The 17,801-nt window shown below is 40.9% G+C and overlaps 1 protein-coding gene across 1 annotated transcript in view; it reads right to left on the bottom strand.

The window, feature by feature from the left end:
- The window catches only part of uvrag (UV radiation resistance associated gene), a 122,124-nt gene that overhangs the window by 31,059 nt on the left and 73,264 nt on the right, over positions 1–17,801 (bottom strand). The window contains exon 13 of the mRNA XM_061055937.1: positions 14,122–14,197. Within this exon, the coding sequence (XP_060911920.1) occupies positions 14,122–14,197 (76 nt within the window). The remainder of the gene's footprint in view (positions 1–14,121; positions 14,198–17,801) is intronic.

Genomic DNA, 17,801 nt, shown 5'->3' with positions numbered 1-17,801 from the left:
CAGGCAATAAGGTCCAGTAAAGACACCAAGTAAAGCAACAAAGTCTACCTCTCAGGGGCTGCAGGCTGAGCTGCACCTATACCTTTATCTCTGTAGCTGACAAATATCTGTAATCTGTTTAAATATTATAGTATAAACAATGGAGGCACGACATAAATTCTAAGAAAGCAGTCAGCTTGTATTTTCTGTGTCTGGCTGACAGCTGTAACTAAAGAAAAACTCTGATAAATGTGTGCGGTAACAGTTTATCATGAGACTTAAGTCAGCTTTTACGGGTTTGGTCAGACACAGAACTGAAATCATAAAAGAAAAAGTCCAAGCTTTATTTTGAAAATCATGAATGCTTTCCAATTAAAAACAACTCTGGATAGGTTGCAGCCTTAGAAACTGTAATTAAAATTGTAATCTATTCTTGCTTTTGCACAATATAGGAATGATTTGATTTGAGTTACACATCTCAATGCCACATGAACAGACAAACATTCTTGACACAGTTACTATATTGAAAGTAAAATAAACAAAAAAGCTTAAATTAGTTATTTCCAAAGACAGAGAGAAAAAAAAGAACCCATTCACCTCCTCCTCTTTAAACATGAGCGGGTGTTTATTTAACAGCTGCTTTCATGAGCCACTTAGCCCCTTTTCTCCAATAACTGTAAAACCATTATTTGTCCTCTGGGACAGCAGGCCTAGGCTCATCACAGACGCTTCATTAATAAAGAGAACGCTGTGGCTGGATGGCACAGATGACATGCCAGAGAGGACACACATAGTCTCCTCCTCCTGGGTGAGTAATAGAGGCTGACATCAGGGGTGATAGAGGAACACTTCCCTTAATGAGGTGAGACTGTATTTGATGGAGAGGAGTGTTGGAGCATCTGACGTTCAGGGAAAAAGACTGATGCTGAGACTGACCTGACAAAACCAAATTAGATGTACAGAGACATCTCTTAACTCGATGATAAGTGTCACTGAAAGAACTCCAGAGGTCCAGAACCGCTCTGTTAGTTCAGATGAAAAAGCTGCAGATTGGCCGGAGTCAAAGGGCTGTAATGAAAGCCATATGGAAGCAGGAAAAGTACTGAATAGAAGGACTAACAGGCTTTGTTTTTTTTCATATACTGACCAGATGGGGCCAGCATTGTTTTATCCTAAGCGCTGTTTAATGTCATTGAGCCGCTGTAAGGCCTCTTGACTGAATACCTCCACTCCCAAACACCCCAATGACAGCACAGAGAGTTTGATGAATTAACGAGAGCTAGGTTTTCTAAACTTGCTGACATAAAATATACTTGGACTCTGCCCTCTCCATTCCTACGACTGGCTCGTAGGGGCCCCAGGAGTTAGGCTTGGACAGCCAAAAACAGAGGCAGAGGGAATTCTTGTGTTTGTGTGCCTTGGTCCAGTTTCCCTTTCTGAGTTTGAAAAGAGAAAATCAGAACGGATCCAAAACAAGCAGATATTTAACACACAATGACACAACCATGATGAAAGGAAGAGATATATCCCCAAGTGAAAAAAGGACTTCCTTGACTTGTAATGAACAGTCTGATGGGCTTTTCTCTTTCTTTTTATTTGAGTATCTGTCTAAACTAAGCCAACTTATTAAGATATTACCATAGATTTAAGGCTGTAGAAATTGTGTTGAAGGAAAGGGCCTAGTGCTGCAGCAGTGTTACAGTATGCAGACAAAAGAAGAGCCAGCTCCAAACAAACAGGCCTCAGCTACAAATTCCAACCAGCTGGAAACTGCAGACGCACCATTAAGTAAATGATGGAGCAGAGCAGCCAACACTTTCCAACACCCAGAATCACAGCAAAGCAAACCCCACGTCTTCAGAAACCTTTGCCAGTAAAAAATCCACAGTCTGACCTGTGGGAAGAAGACATTCTCAGATGATGATGATCGTTGTTTATAAAAGACAATACTTAAAAAAGTTAACATTACTCTTAACAGTGGTTTCCTTTAGTCATTTGACGTCTTTGCCATCATCAATTTCTGCAAATAACAAATAATTTGACAGCTAAAGACACCAACGATCAATAATGAGAAACTGAATACATAAAATATTCTCTCCAATCCCCCCCTCTCTCTGTATCTTAAACACACATTCACACATACACAGATTAACATTTACTTTAACCCGTACATTAAGTGGAACAAGCTCCTCTGTTGCCTCTTTTGCGGCGATGGGCGAACGTGGAACTACCAACCACCAAATGTGGAAATTCAATTAGACGAATTTAAGTGTTTCATAAAGTCATATGTGGCTGTCCAGAGGAATTCCCATAAAACCCTAGTGCTCGGGCATGATCGCAGTGCGCTGACGGCCTCACTGCGTACACACACCCAAAACTGGCAACCACAGAACAGTGACATACACTTACAACTGCGGTCAGAATCCAGTCATAAATCGCATCTTCTGGCTTACGGCGAGGCAAAAAAAACAAAAAACTACAAAGATCACTCTCTCTTTCGTGTACTGGTGAGGACTGGAGCATCAATTACTTCCACTCTTCGCTCTGATCCAAAACAGAGACAGCAGGGGTTTCATGCTCTGCAAACACAGCACCTCAGACACACTACCACTTTTCCAAAGTCTCCCTTATACAGCAGTTTATGGTAAATATCTGTTTATGGAAAAAAAAGGGTTCTCCTCCTTAGTCTTGTAAAAAGGGTTCCACCAACAACTTATTCTTGTCTATAAGTGGTACTAGATGCAAGCTGTAGCTACAAAAAGAAGTCTGTGATGGAAAACAGGGACCACACAGCAGGGCTGTGAAAACCCACGGGCACCAAGAGGTGTACGTTAAGGCCTGGGTTTGGTTAAAAGATAGCTTGAACAAGTAGAACCACAGGAGAGCGAAACCACTGGGAGCTCATTCTTTTTTCCTACAGGCTGTTTCTGAAGCAGAAAACAGTTCCTATCTAAATGTAATGTCTCAGGAGAGATTCCTTCTGCTGCAGAGTAGTAAAGCTGGTCAAGTTTCTTCTCAAACATCTCTTGTTTGGTCTGAGCAACAAACACAAACATTAAGTTACTCCCAATTCAGATTTGAAAACATGCATCAGTTCAGTCAAGCACAGGAGCAGTGAGTGATTATTGATACTAGGGGAGGCAGTAGCTCGGTGCGTACAACTTCAGTATGGGAAGCATAGGGTGGCTGGTTCCAGTCCATAATAAGGAATGTGGACTTCAATCAAAGATATCATAAATCACATTGTTTTGATGGTCATAGGTCCCATCTAGTGGGATGCTGGTTTGGCAGATTGTGCCAGTATTATGTGCCAAGTTTTAAACATCAATCATTGCACAAAGAGGGTAAAGAACAATGATCACAGACCAGCTGCTTTTGTTTAACACATTCATGAGTTTTACTTACAGTTGATGGCCACCTCTCGGACTATTGTCAGCGTAATGTAACTACTGTTAAAAACTACAGTAAAAAGATGCTATGACCAAATGGAAGGTACATAAAGGACCAAGAAAGTGTAGTCACACACATATAATATATGTTGTGAAACGTGACTGCACAATGAGAGTACCTATGTTCATTTTTTTATACAGATAATCTTGGTTTGTTCTTCAGCAAACTAAATGTCAATGAGATGTTTTGGAATTTTATATAGGATGAATTTGGTTGTGTCCTATCACAATGTAAATGAATATTTGGTTTAACACTGCTTCTGGTGTGTACAATCTAATCTAACATCTCTCCCTCACAATTTGAGTCCTATGTACAACTTTACATCACCATAACATTATGACCACTGGTGTTATAAATAACACTGAACATCATTTTACAATGGCACCTGTCTGTGGGGGGGATAATCAGGTCATTTAACATTCTGTTCATTTACAGCTCTTGTGTGGTGTTACCGGTCTTCAGCGGTCAGTACCTACCAAAACCAAACCACTGCCAAAAGCACCCAACTACCATTTCCAATATGGCGACTACCATCAATGGGCTTCCAAACTCCAATGGGTAAAGTCACTGAGACAACATCCACGGTTATACAGTCTATGGTGCATATATTCCTTTAAAAAGGCAGGTTATTATAAAACTCTGGATTACATCTGAGGATATTCATCAATACTAATTATCATTCAATAATAACAATCACTCTTTTTTGTCATAATCATAGTCCATATAATCTCATCATTACAATGTACAAACTAAAACAGATAGTGGAGCACTATAGGCCTCTTGCTACAAACATTCGACAGATTTCATCTTATATCCAGCTCCGTGGACAGAGTCACTTCCCCCTTCTCTCCCCCGTCTTTGCATCAATCATCAGAGAGGGAGAGCAGACAGCCCTCAGCTTACTGTCTCCGCTCCTGTCAGGCTGTTAACAATCTTACAATACAACTCTCAATTTAACCCACTTATAAACTGCCAAAAATAATTTCTTGCTTTAAACGGGACAAATAAAGTACCCTAATGAAGTGCTTTTTACTGTCAGCAGAGGAGAGAGATCTTGTTAAAAGTGGCACCTTAATGGGGCTCAAATTCAAAACACATTGTCCGACGCAAAGTCTATAACTTATCCTCTATTATATGTAAGGGGATGATTATCCAACATTTGTACAGCATGTGGGAAATGATGCTCAGAGAATACAGATTCAGGCTATACTTCATCGTGTTTAAGTAAAAACAGACACATTTATGGCTCGACCTGAAAGAGAATTCATCCAGTGCCTCCCTCCTTCCTGTTGAGGGTGAAAGTGAGGCATTTTATGTTAAGTTGGCGCTTCATTTTCTGGTGCCTGTCCCGCCCATCATGAGTTTTATCATATCAATCCCTGTGAAATGGAAAGCGGATGTGGCTGCTATGGAAGGATGAAGACAATGAGTGGCAGCAGGCGGTTAAAATGGCCTGATTGATTCCAGGCTCTGTCAGTCTTAGGGGAGCGATGGTGGCCGAGCCAGAAGACTCCGAGGTCCAGGGTTCAGGTAAACAAACAGCGTACAGTGGGGCTGCATTATGATCACTAAACATTGGGGAGTTTGTTTGTTGGGATGAGGTTTCTGTAGAGGCGGCTGGACAGAAGAATGGCTGCTGTTGTTCAAAGGGGGATAGTGGAGATGAAATCGCAGCGAGATGTGAGTCACAAACCGCAAGCCTCAGCTGGACGAGGAATGAAAGACCAACCGGCTTCTGAGGGAAACCTGGAATAGTTCAGGCTAAAAGTGTTGAAATTCTTAGAAGAGATCCTGCTGAGAAATGGGCTGAAGCTCTAGTTTTTGTTCTTATTCTATGGAATTTAAGATATAAAGGATGGAAAACTGGTAATAAATCCTGCAGATATGACAATAGAAAGCATACCTTATCTCCAGGGAGCATTGTTTGGGAGTTTGATAGATGGATCCTTGTCAGACAGGAGACCAAAAATAGACTATGTTAGTTAAGGACAAGAGATCTGAAACATTTTAGCTGTCACTGCTATATCATTCATTCCTGTTTGGTATAGCACTGTAAACAAAGACTTAAATTGAGTATGACTGTATGTGTGTTGGACCCCAGTAAGAATAGCCAATGCTTATGCTGGTTTTAATGGGGATCCTAATAAAGAAAGACCAAGTCAGCAAACTATGTGAAAAAATGAAAAGCCATTAGTGTATCCATTTTAAATGTACACATGAAAGACAGAAGCACATTTTTTAAATCCATAATTATCGAAAAAAGATACTCTTTTTTTTTTTTTTTTACTTTAGAGCATCAAATATTCATTAAAACAATGTTTTGGACTTTGGTCCATTTCGAACATCCACATTCAAGAACAAAGAAAATAAGGTACTAGGTGGAGACCATTTTCATTGGGGATCCTCAACAGTCTTGACATCTTGGTCGGAGGCAGGCGGAGTTATGAGGTGGAATGGAGCTGTGTAATGTTCACTTTTTGCATGTTTTGGCCAGGGTCATATGGTTTTTATCCAAGCACAATTACATGAGCTAATGGCCGCAAAGGGGCTATGCCAAGTCTATCTCTTTGGACTGAGGTCACCGGCTTTATCACAGTGGGGGAAGCCAGAAGACGGGGGCCTCAACTTTTGTTTGTTAAAATGTTGAATTAACAAACATGAAATGGTAAAAAGAGAGAAAAAGCGAACAGATGCTCAGAGAAGGTGGATGGGTTTGCTTGCAGTCAACGAATTTAATAACACACAAAGTACATTTCCTTATCCTTTTTTCTCAGACAGCAAACAGAGACTGCTTTCCAGACAGCTCATTTTCATAATTACACTCATGTTTAACTTCGGTTTCAGTGGTGTCAGTGGAGGAAAAGAAAAATTTATCTTGTTGTATTGCATCCAAACCAGCAAGGTCTCCTTGTATGGTTGAAATGAGTGAAACAATATTTTTACAATTTGCAATGGGTCTTACTGGCCTGAGGATTATAGTGAACCATGTAATCAAGAGCATTCTCTGAATCTGAATCTGGCCTCTGATGAATGTAACCTTACTTTTTTTTTAAATTAAGTTTGGATGTTTGCTACTAGACCTTACTTTGTTTTTTTGACTCGCTGTGGGTGAAAATGAGTAACTAACAAATAGTGGCCAACAGGCAGTCTATTCATCCATCCTCTTCCGCCCAATTGCAGTGGGTTACGCAAGTAGCACTGGACTTTGCCTCCCAGTAAAATTTTCCATTACCTTCTAGGATATACATAAGCATTCTTAGGTCTGATGAGATAATCTATACCTTCAGGGTGTTCTAGGTAAAACCCGGGGTCTGAGCCTCCAAAGGAAGGTCCCCAAAAGGCTTTCTGATAAGATGCCTTGACCACCTCAACCAGCTAATCTGAGCTCCGTCGAAGTGTCTGCAATCTCTCTCCTAATGTCATTCCCCAGAGCTCTTGACCATCGTAAAGGATTCAAACATATACACTGGTAAATCCCAAAGCTTTGACTTCAGGTTTAGCTCACTGCACACCAGATCAATTTAAAATTAATGCACAATGCTTTACAATGCACAAAATAAATGCATACGCCTTTCAATACACCACTTCCATGTGTAAATTGTGATCCAGTGGGAAACCCTCAGTCTTGATCATTACTATCATACTTTTAAAGAAAAAGTTATCCCTGCTAGAGTGCCAACAACCTTTTAAAATTAGCTTTACCAAGATTACCTCCAGCCAACCAGCTCTTGTTCCACTTGCTGCCACCTCCACTAACCGCAAAACACAGAAGGCTCCCCTGTGAGTCATAGTCGTGTTTTATGGAGCCACAGTTGCCACTTTTAATGGCCACTGACGTATGATCCCAACCACCAGAATGGCACTCTGCCTGCAGTTCACGCTGTTAAGCTGCCCAGGGACTTGGAAGGCAGGAGGCTGCAGGCGACTTTCATCAGTTGACAGAAATGAAGGTGAACCCAGAGGTGACCTGGCCGGGATACAACAGATCATCTGTGCTTTAATTCCCAATACTAGGTTTCCTGTGCCTGAGGCCCACAAAACATGATACACCAAGTTTAGCGACCAGGAACTAATTGTTTTGCCCACCCCCCTTCCTTGCTTTGCCCACCCCCCTTCCTCGCTTGAAACCAATAGAGATTCTGTTATAGCATTAGTTGTCATCTAATCATCCCCACATGACTTGTTTCACAACTTCTACTAGTGGATAACACAGAGAGTAAGTTAATGCAATACGTGGCATGCCTCCAGACAAAGGGCTGCTGGTTTTCCTTTGGAGTCAGCTACACTAACTCGCCTAATTTGTCTCTGTGAATGGAGGAATGGCAGATTTTACATGTGCACCCCTGTGGATGGGCACTTCAGGCCCAGTTACATACCTGTGGCCAACTAATTCAAGCCAAAGCAGCAGCAGCCAGATGCCATTCATTTAACAACTAAGCTGAGAGAAAATTATGCGCTTTGTAAATCATTCAGTTTTCAGTTCAACTGGGACCAAAGAGAAGTACGGTATGCATTTTAACGATAACGCAATGTCTCCTTTGAAAGTCACTCAGGCATTGCACATTTTGCAACATTTACTGATTGCACAAGAAATACAAATGAGCTGGGGGAAATTCGGACATTCCTTTAAGTCTTTCTTACAGCCTTAGGGAAATTTAGCTGGAAAAAAAGTAAGAATGCATATGTGATAGCAAAGTTAGGAGTCTCATGAAATCTGAGTCAAGAAACACCTCAAACTTTTTTTGCTGTTTAGGCTATATCTCAGGAGTGTATGGGCATGGCCGACCACATTTTGATTGACCACATTTTGATTTGGTTCCCTGGCACAGCATTGATCCATATGAAAGTAGAAGTATGTTTGAGTCTTCTATGTCAGGATGAGAGAGATGAGAGGTTGATTGTTTTGTACCAACGCTATAGTTAGCTGTTAGATATACATCATTAGTGTGCTTTAGACCCCCGGTGGACGAAATAAGGCAAAAAAAGCAAAAAAGTTTCTGGCTGTTGATATTTAACCACGGTGCTGAATGACGCTAAAACTGAGGGTAAACAGCTGCACAGCTTCTGTGTGTCTTTTCCTATGATTGGACTGAAGGCTTCACTATGTAAGACAGATCAAAACCACATTCAATGCAAATCAAATATTAGTAAAGATGCAGATTATTTCTTCAAATTAGGATTGAAAGTGTTTTCTATATACTATAATAATACTTTAAGATACTTACTTTAATGTACAAAGAGACACGATCCACCACAACCCATAATAAATCATTTGAAGGCTATAATGGATTTGGGTTTCCAGTGGCTTTAACTTCTCTTTGCTATTGCAAATAACTTAAAGTGGCATTATTGGAGTGTTACCACCTGCCATCCAAGGCGCTCCATGCTGCCTCCCAGACCCTGCCCCTGGCCTCCTGACACCAGGAGTAATAAAAACAAACTTCTCCTCCTGCCACATCAAAGCCGGGTCGACCTGCTGTGGCCCTGATCCCTCGCCAGCGTCCCTGTATCACTTTCAAACACAGCCACACACGGCAATTTAATAAGAGATGGACACTTTATGTCTCCCACCCAGGCTCAAGTCAGTCAGCGAAACAGCCAATCAGGCAGTCAGACGGCTCTGCTGTGAAAGTAGACCTCTGCTTTGTTTCACAGAAGCAGACATTGAATAGGCCTTGCAATGGCAGAATGACACGCCTTGCTCAACCAAAGGAGGCCCATTAAGAAACAAAGAGGAAAAAACACAATCTAGGAACCGTCTGCTGCAACCAAAATGCTCTCTATTGTTTAATCATTTCATCATAAGATGATCCAGGCACAATGCTTTGAGGTCAGTAATGCAATAAATTCCTTTAAAAGCCCAAATAACAAGAAACCAACAGCAGAGCAGAAGTGAAAAGAAGTTATGGAATCCTACTCAGACTTGAAAGGCGTATTGACATGTATCATTTTAGGAGTTTAGGCCTTTAGTATCACAATATGAACATCTGTGGTGTGAAATCTAAGAAATCTGAACTCACAGGAGCTCACACGTCTTAATGCAGTGTGCAGAAATCAACCAAAGCAGTGTTTGCAGTGGGTCTAATTTGATCAACCCTGACATGTTTACCACTTCTTCACTTTTGAAACAATGGCATTTAATCACTATCATATGGAGCCGGACCACTCATGTGGAATCGTTATATTGTTTCAGAGTCGACCTGATAACTCATCCTTAATGTGGACGTAGTCAGACACACATGGAATGCATAAGTGGACGCTTTGAACGAAAGCTGAAATTTCATTCTGTAAAAATACTGATGCTCCATCAAGCTGTTAAAAGCCGAGGATGTTGGCCAGTGTGAAAACCAGTAAAAGAAGGGTTGGTCTCTAGGTGGGCGCATATCCAAGGCTGTCAGAAGGAATGCTACTATGTGCAAAATTACAACAAAATTCAAACCTATTTTTTTATACTGATGAATATAAAAATATTACCTAAAATAATTCAGTAGGTTTAAATAGTAAGCTGGGTTTATGACCAAAGCACAAAAATCAGAGGGGTTTGGTTAAACTTAAGAATATAGTTTATGATCATCCAGTGAAGATGTCTAACACATATTTGAATGGCTTTTTTTTAACAAGTGGGTAATTAAAATGATAGAACTTTTATAAAAAACATGTCCTCCAGACAAGAAGTCACAAAGAAGAACGTTTGTCTCATATTTTCCAAATGTTTTCTGACTATTTTAATTTAGGTATATTTATGTGTCTATATGTTACTTTTTTCTGTCACACAGCATGAAAATCTTTTTCATGTATGCAGGTACATAAGAGAAATTACAAAAACATAGAATCAAGAATCTTGAATCTTAATGATCCAGTGAGGAACTGTGAGTTTGTGTTGATTTGTGTCGATTTTGGCGCCCCCTGTTGACACAGTGTGTCTTATCTCTTTGCTGATCTTCTCCTTTAAATGTGTCATCCTGCTTTCTTTCAGCCGTCACATATATCAGTCAGTGCGTATAATATTTTCTGTGGTAAACAAAGACTGTTTCTGCAGCATGCTGTCTGACACTTATCAGTGACAGTGGTTTCAAACATACAAAGTGATGATATGGAAATAGTCAAACTTCTCACTGATGATCCGGTTTGCTTTTGTGAATCATTACGAGGCCTCATTATTAATTTAGGTGCTCTTCATAACAAATGCAAACAAAACCAAGTCCTAAAAAAAGTGTTAGAGACTTCCCTTGCTGATTAAGAAAAAAGATCCCCAGAACTATTTCAGTGTCTGGCTATAAACTTCAGACTTTCTGACAATACAATCTTATAATATTGAGGGAAAAACATTAATATTAATCGTCATTATAGCTAGGATTTTAATAAACGTCCAACTCTTAAACTGTTTTTTTTTTTTTTTAAGTTCATGGGTAAAGATTTGATTCCCACGGCCCGGGCCTTGAGATTTATAGAAACATGTGTTCCACGATGTTATTCACAAATATTAGAAAAAAGGTTTTCTGTCACTTATCAATTCATCATTCCACATATTGCTCTTAAAAAGTTATCATGCACTCCTCACATTTGTCCACCTGTGTTCCAGCTGATGCTTCACATCTGGCCTTTTAAACCTCAAGTTTGAATCTTTCTGCATTTGTTTCAAAGACACAGGTGAAAGCGTGCTGCCGCCTGGATCTCATTTTCATGGGCAGTGAACCGCACTCCTTTGAAAACCAAACACAGGGTTTTTAAGGGATTTTCTTCAGGCAGATATTTTACACAGTGACATGAAATGTGGTCTTTGTAGAATATATTCTGCTCTTGGTTACCTGAAAATGCATCTCGACTGGAAAGACTGCGCTCATTTATAAAATGACAGCAATAGAAATATCATGTGCTGATTTTAAAGAGGGAAAACTCTCCTTGGAACACTTCACATGTGCCTTCTAATGGTTGTGAAATTCAACTTTCAGCCAGAGTGAGCATGCAGTGCAACATGTGATGGCAACACATGGCTGAGATTCATGAAGCAGAGCTCTCAGAAAGCTCAGATCACGATGAGTGGCTTTGATAAAAAAAGATCACGGGTGGGGGTTATGCAAGTTGAATGGCAGGAATATCCATCGAGATGAAGGAGCACCAAATGTTCTTCAGGCCACATGGTGTCATGCACGTTCAAGTCTGTCTGTCTGTGCTGTGTTAAAAAAACATCCATATGCATGTCCTTACCAAACAAGATAAAACTTGAAACAACAATAACAATCTATTGTTTAAACAAGCTACATTTGTGCAGACTGTCATGTGACACATTAAGACGCAGGTCACAGAAAAGTATTCAACACATTCAAATTGTGTGTTGAAGAAGCCATTAATACATTTATCTTTGTGCTTTCTGCAAAAATCCTGCAAGGTCTTGAGGAAGTCTACAATGAGTCATAATGGTTCAAATGGATGCCTGTAGTGTCCATATGTGAAAATCATAACATCCTCTGAAGTTCAGTCCAGAAACATTTCATCTCTAACTCTTTATGGTTGAGGACGAGGTTCCGATTGAGAGCGGGGCTCGCTGTTGACTGGCTGCCGGCCACCCCTCTGTTGATCGCCTCGGAGCGGGCCGCGGGGCGCAAGGTCGTGGAGAGGGAAACAGAGGCATAGCCGTCTGAGACGCCCTGTCCAGACTAGGAGGTTGCTTTCCCAGAACAACGGGAGGAGGGAGAAGGACAGTGAAGCCCGTCGGCGACACCTCCTGACCCCTACCCCTGCCGAAGACATGCGTCCAGGATAAAACACCCCCATAGGTCTTTAGAGACGACTATCAACCGAAACCGACCGCTAGGCCTGGCTCAACCGGTAATGATCCTTCTGAGTTTAGGGTGATAAGCAGTGATACACATTACCAGTAATTATATCATTTTGATTGTAGGTAGTGTACATTTACACTGATGTCTTTCTGTACCAACGCCACCTGTTGTATGTTTGTGTGTCCTTGGAGACGGAACCCTTTTCTGTTGCTCTGCTTGAGGTTTTTGGGAGTTTTGTTAAATATGTTTATCACACTTACTTGACTTGATCAAAAGTGTAAAACTAGAGTTTGACACTTCTCAACTATGTGCACTGAGCTTAAAATGTCGATACAGTAAATATTGGCTGGATTCATTACTGATATATCTGTTTAGAAACAAAGTAAAAACTGTATTCAGTTGGACTTTCCTCACAGACCACTTTAAACTCTGACACCACCAATGGGGATACCGATTGTTTTCACCTTCTGTTTAAATGTTTCATCGTCATGATGGATTTTTCTACTTTGTAAACTCTGATATTAGCTCGCAGCGTGTGGCTCTGATATTAGAACTTCAAGCTTCCCGAGTGCAGTAGTTTGAAGTCAGCCACCTGCCTGTGCTAATTGCTGTTGTCTCATTCAGAGGAGAGGCCCTTCATTCCTGCCTGGCCTAAGGAGGACAACAGGCATTGGAATGTAAATTGTTCAAAGTCAGTGCTAAACGTATGAGCGATGAATGGAGGGAGGAACCCAGGTCAACACATTAGGTGCACTTTAATAAGCAGGGAGAGGTCAAGAGGGTCAACCCTCCCCTGAAGTGTTTATGTAAAGAAGATGTGGAGAGAGAAGAAGAATCCAGTGTAGCTTTGATTTAAAGAGAACTGATCCTAAAATCAAGTGTTGCCTGAAGCTAAAGCCTAGTCACCATCAAATAGATATTATACCCCTCTATGTCATAGTGCTCCACTGTTATCCTGAAACTAATAACTAATAATTACAGTCATGCCAAAGACTCAGTGAATCCAACATAGGCACTGTCCCGTATCCAGCTACATGCTAACGTCAGCATGCTTCTACTGTCAAACATCTCCACCAAAGAGGACGAAAATTAATCAGGGCTACAGAAACATTTATGCTAACATATTGATAATGGTATGACACTATGTAGGTGAAAACTTGATTCTGATTGGCTAAAGGGTACTTCATAGATTTGGGTTAAACTGCCTTTTCCCCTTCCTAAATGAACAGGCTGGCTTTGCATCAGTGTTTGTCTTAAATAAGTAACCACAGCTAAAGGAACACAGTCAAAGCGATAATTTATAATTAATGAAACTCATCAGAAAATATCTTGAGACAGATATTAGTTACTTCCATCTGGAAACAGGTATCGCACCATTAAAACCAGTAATAACAGACTTACCATTATGTCCCCAAAATGTTGTTCTTTAGAAAACGAAACATGGGACATACTCTTAGAAACATCAATAATTGTCTGTCTTATTATTTGTTCCCACAAAGCACAAAGCTAATTCCAAACGACCTCCGTATATCCATGATGGTAGCACGGCTAAAGAACACCAATCTCGCACTCGGCGATGCATCCTATCATAATCGTGTTTTTAGGGGACCCGACATAGATGATCCTGATGCTATTAGAGTAAATACTCACTTTGCACAAATCTGAAGTGATTGTTGAATGATTATTTCCTACGTCATTGAGACATAACTGTGTGTGCAGGCTAGGTTCTTACACGCTAACAGGTGTAGCACCTGAATGCAGGGGGCAGGAGAAGCCCTTAAAGGTACACAGTTTACACTTCAAACAACGAGCTGTTGTTTCACATAACACCCTCCGTCTCACAGACTGTAGTCCTAAACATCAAAGAGTCTGAAGTGCAAACGTCTGCACTGGATGTGTGTTCATATCTTACCTGGGCGATGTTCTTGTTGAGTAAGTAGACTCCGTATTCAAAATGAAAGCGCTCTCCTCTGGGGTACAAAGGGAATCTGTGAAAGACAAGAGAAAAAGCAACAAGGCGTTATGAACAGCTGATTGATGCATTTAATCTAAAACCAACAGAGTCTAGAAACGAGATGAATAAACCCTCTAAATGTACACCTGAAAGATTAGCATGATACAGGGTCCATGCTGTATTTCACACTACAGATCTGTCTGTGTGACAATGTCAATACTTGACTTTAAGGCTTTCAGAGGACTGTTTTGGCTCTGAAACGGGCAATAGATTCTCTCCATAATTAAAAGGGGGCCGCTCATGTAGCCAGCAGCGTTTATAGTCGCTAACACTCGCAGATGGCTGAAGAAGCTGAGTCTGGGTATGTTCTCAAATCCCACAGATGCCACCTCTGTACCTTTAAATCTGAAATATCAAACAGAAGCAGAGGCGTCCATCCACCTCTGAGCAGGAACAAAGAGAGCATTTCCTTTCAGTGTGGTGGGAAAGTCCCAACGGGGCCAGTCAGATGTCTCAGTCTGGACTGCACAGAGAGGAATCCTTCTGTGTTTAGGGTCAGGTGGAGAGGGGTTTATGCTGACGTCCAGGGTGGGAAAAACCTCTTTGCTACCATGAAGGATGGACTCATCCTTTCCTGTCATTATGTGCTTATATGGGCTGATCTCCCACTGAGGAGGAGACAGGACTTTAAGAGACCAGCTCCACACAGTGAGCAGGACTACACACACACCTGTTTGAATCCCCCCACTCACTTCATTCACATCTTAACCTTATCTAGACTCCATCTCCAAATGTGTCACCTTAACCTTCAGAGTAACGTAAACCTAATCCCTCTCTTAACCCCTCACTCTGAAACTCTGAAATCTTCTTCATAACAGAAGGGGGGGGGGTCCTTCTTCTGAGAGGAGCTTTACTGCCTCAGCACACAAAACAAACAATCTGCTCTTTGAAAAAACAAAAAAATCAAACAAACACTGTTACCAAGGCCAGGAGCTGTCACAGGCCTGCACAAAGAGACGAAGCAGCACACATGCAGTAAGACAAATAAATAAATCCTACATTCACAACAACAATCAAATGCACCGCTTCATTTCACTGAGCTGAACTGTAAGGTCTTTGTTGTGTGGTGTTTTATGTGGGGAGGCTAAAGAGCTAAGTATGGAGATATTATGCAAACATGGTGCATATGTAAATACATCCAAAAAAAGGCATAGAAAGGTTGCAAATATGTGCAGAGATCTGCAGATTTGAGAAAAATAAAGCTGTTTCAGGTCAAAGACTGCTGTGGCTCTCCAAATATCTTCAGCTAACCTGTGCTGTATTGGGATTGGCTTCCAGGTACTCTGTCAGTGAGGTTTACTGACAGTATGGTCACATTTTTCATCAAATGTAATATCATCATTTGACAATAAACAGAGTTCACTTTTATAGTAACCACCTTTGCTAGCCTTTTCTCTCTTTTACAAAATATATATATACTTTTTTTTAATCTATAACCAACAGAGGATAGAAACTGGATGTATAAACCCTCCAAATGTACACTTGACAGGAGAGCATGACACAGAGTCCAAACTGTATTCAACACATAGATCTGTCCATGTGACAATGTCAATAACGCGTGGATCAAAAAGGGAATTTTACCTTGAGGCTTTCAGAGATCAGGGGGCTTCAATTAAGGTCTCAAAGCCAAAGCCGAGTGTAGAGAATGCACTCACAGGAGTGTCAGCGGTGAAGCTGTCAGCGGTCTCTTTACAGTGACACACGTGACACACGGGCGCTTATAAAACATCGATGCTGTAGCAGTTATTAACGGGATGATCACAAAATCATTACTGAAAACAAACACCAGTATCACAAGAAAGCAATTTGAAATTGAGAATGTGTTCCTGTTTTGTTTTCCGCTGGCCCGGATCTGGTCTGTCAATCATGTGTCGGGGCCTGCAGGCCAGTTATAATGTGGAGCCCTGTGACTCATGGAGGCTGAAAAAGTAACAAATATGTGAGGCTTCATATTTACCAGACGTAGAGTGTGAGTCTAATACAGCTCTTACTGTGAACAGTTCTATAAGACGGTGTTTGTGTTTGTTATAAGACAGCAGTGTAAGAAGCAGCAGATGCACTGTGACCAGGGTGAACTGTACACTGTGTGCAGACATGTGTTAAATGTTCTGGAGAGTATGTGCATCCAGTCTTGTCTCTGGGTGTGTGTGCCCCCTGAGGACTGGGTCATGGTCTTGAGTTAATCCAGTGTGAGAGCAGATACGGGGCTCTTCTCTCCCTCACAGTGTGACCTATAGGTGCCTGAGGCTGAAGGAGAACAAACACTTCCTCAGTGTAGTAATAATACTAATAACGTTTGTTTTTAAAGCACTTATTTAAAAAACGTTATTAAGTGTTTTACAGAATATAAAAACCCCAAACAGAAAAATACCCATCAAGGATAACCCAATAATTTAAAGTAGCAATAAAACAAGAAGACATAGAGAATTCAGTTAGGGCCGACCGATGTGGAATTTTTGGGGCCGATTCAGATATCGATATTGGGTAGAGAAAAAATCTGATACCAATATATTGGCAGACATCTTTTTTAGATCTATGTTCGATCTGTAGAGATAGATATAGATATACACATTTATTGTGTTGATCTTAACGCTCTTCAGGACCAGAGCTCTGATGACACCCACATTTTAGCGTTTTGGCTCTAAAAAGTGTTGGCCCTTGATAATCCATAATTTTCAAAATGAGATCTTTCTAACTTCATTTGGGTTCAACCCATTTCTTTAAAGTTTACTTTCCTCCTTCCTGTTTTCCAAGAGCGTGTACGAGGAGTTCAGACAACCATTCTGATTCAGTGTGTGAGTGTGTTTATATGTTCACAAGGATCCCCGTTCTGAGTCGTGTTCTGGTTCTGATAACATCCCGGATATGATGTTTACATGGAGCATGGAAAACCTGGTAATTTCTATCACTGTATACATGAATATAACAGCATCCATGTGTCTGCTGTCTGTATGGATGTGTCTCTACTGCTCAGCATCGCACACGTTATATTCTGAACCATGAGCGAGTCATCAGAGTCCGGAGAGTGTTTACATGAAACTACATCCAGGTTTCTATCAGAGAACAAAGATAAGGTCTCATCCAGTTCTCTGAAACAAGTGAATGATTTTTACATGTACAACTCATGACACATAGACACAGGGGCTGGGCAATGAAAACACCTTTTTTTGGGTGTTAGGGTAAATTTGAGATAGCTCATGGTGATCATCTTGGTACTAATTACTCAGTATAGACAGATCAAACTGCTTATAACACAGCAGGAACAGGGACAACATCAAGTTGGTCTTCAGTCTTTTGGCTTGCACGTTATTAATCATTCACAAAAAAACCCAGATGTTAAGAGGCACAGTGAACTGATAGCATCTCACAGGAGCAGTGTGTGTCTGGCAGTATTTTGACTGAGACAGTTGAGCTAACAGCTGTGACAGGATACACTGGTATATTGGAAGGAGCAATGTGTAAGCACCTTTAGTACAGCTATATGATAAGTTAAGGACCAAAGGCTATTTGTCCTAGCACAGCTAACTTTGGCAAACCAAATCAATCAAGCCTAAATTTTGACGGTTTTCTTGATTTTT

The sequence above is a fragment of the Labrus mixtus genome, chromosome 14 (genome assembly GCF_963584025.1).
Source record: "Labrus mixtus chromosome 14, fLabMix1.1, whole genome shotgun sequence".
Lineage (NCBI taxonomy): Eukaryota > Metazoa > Chordata > Actinopteri > Labriformes > Labridae > Labrus > Labrus mixtus.
Note: the sequence above shows the minus strand (reverse complement) of the source record. Positions and strands in the feature narration are given on the sequence as shown.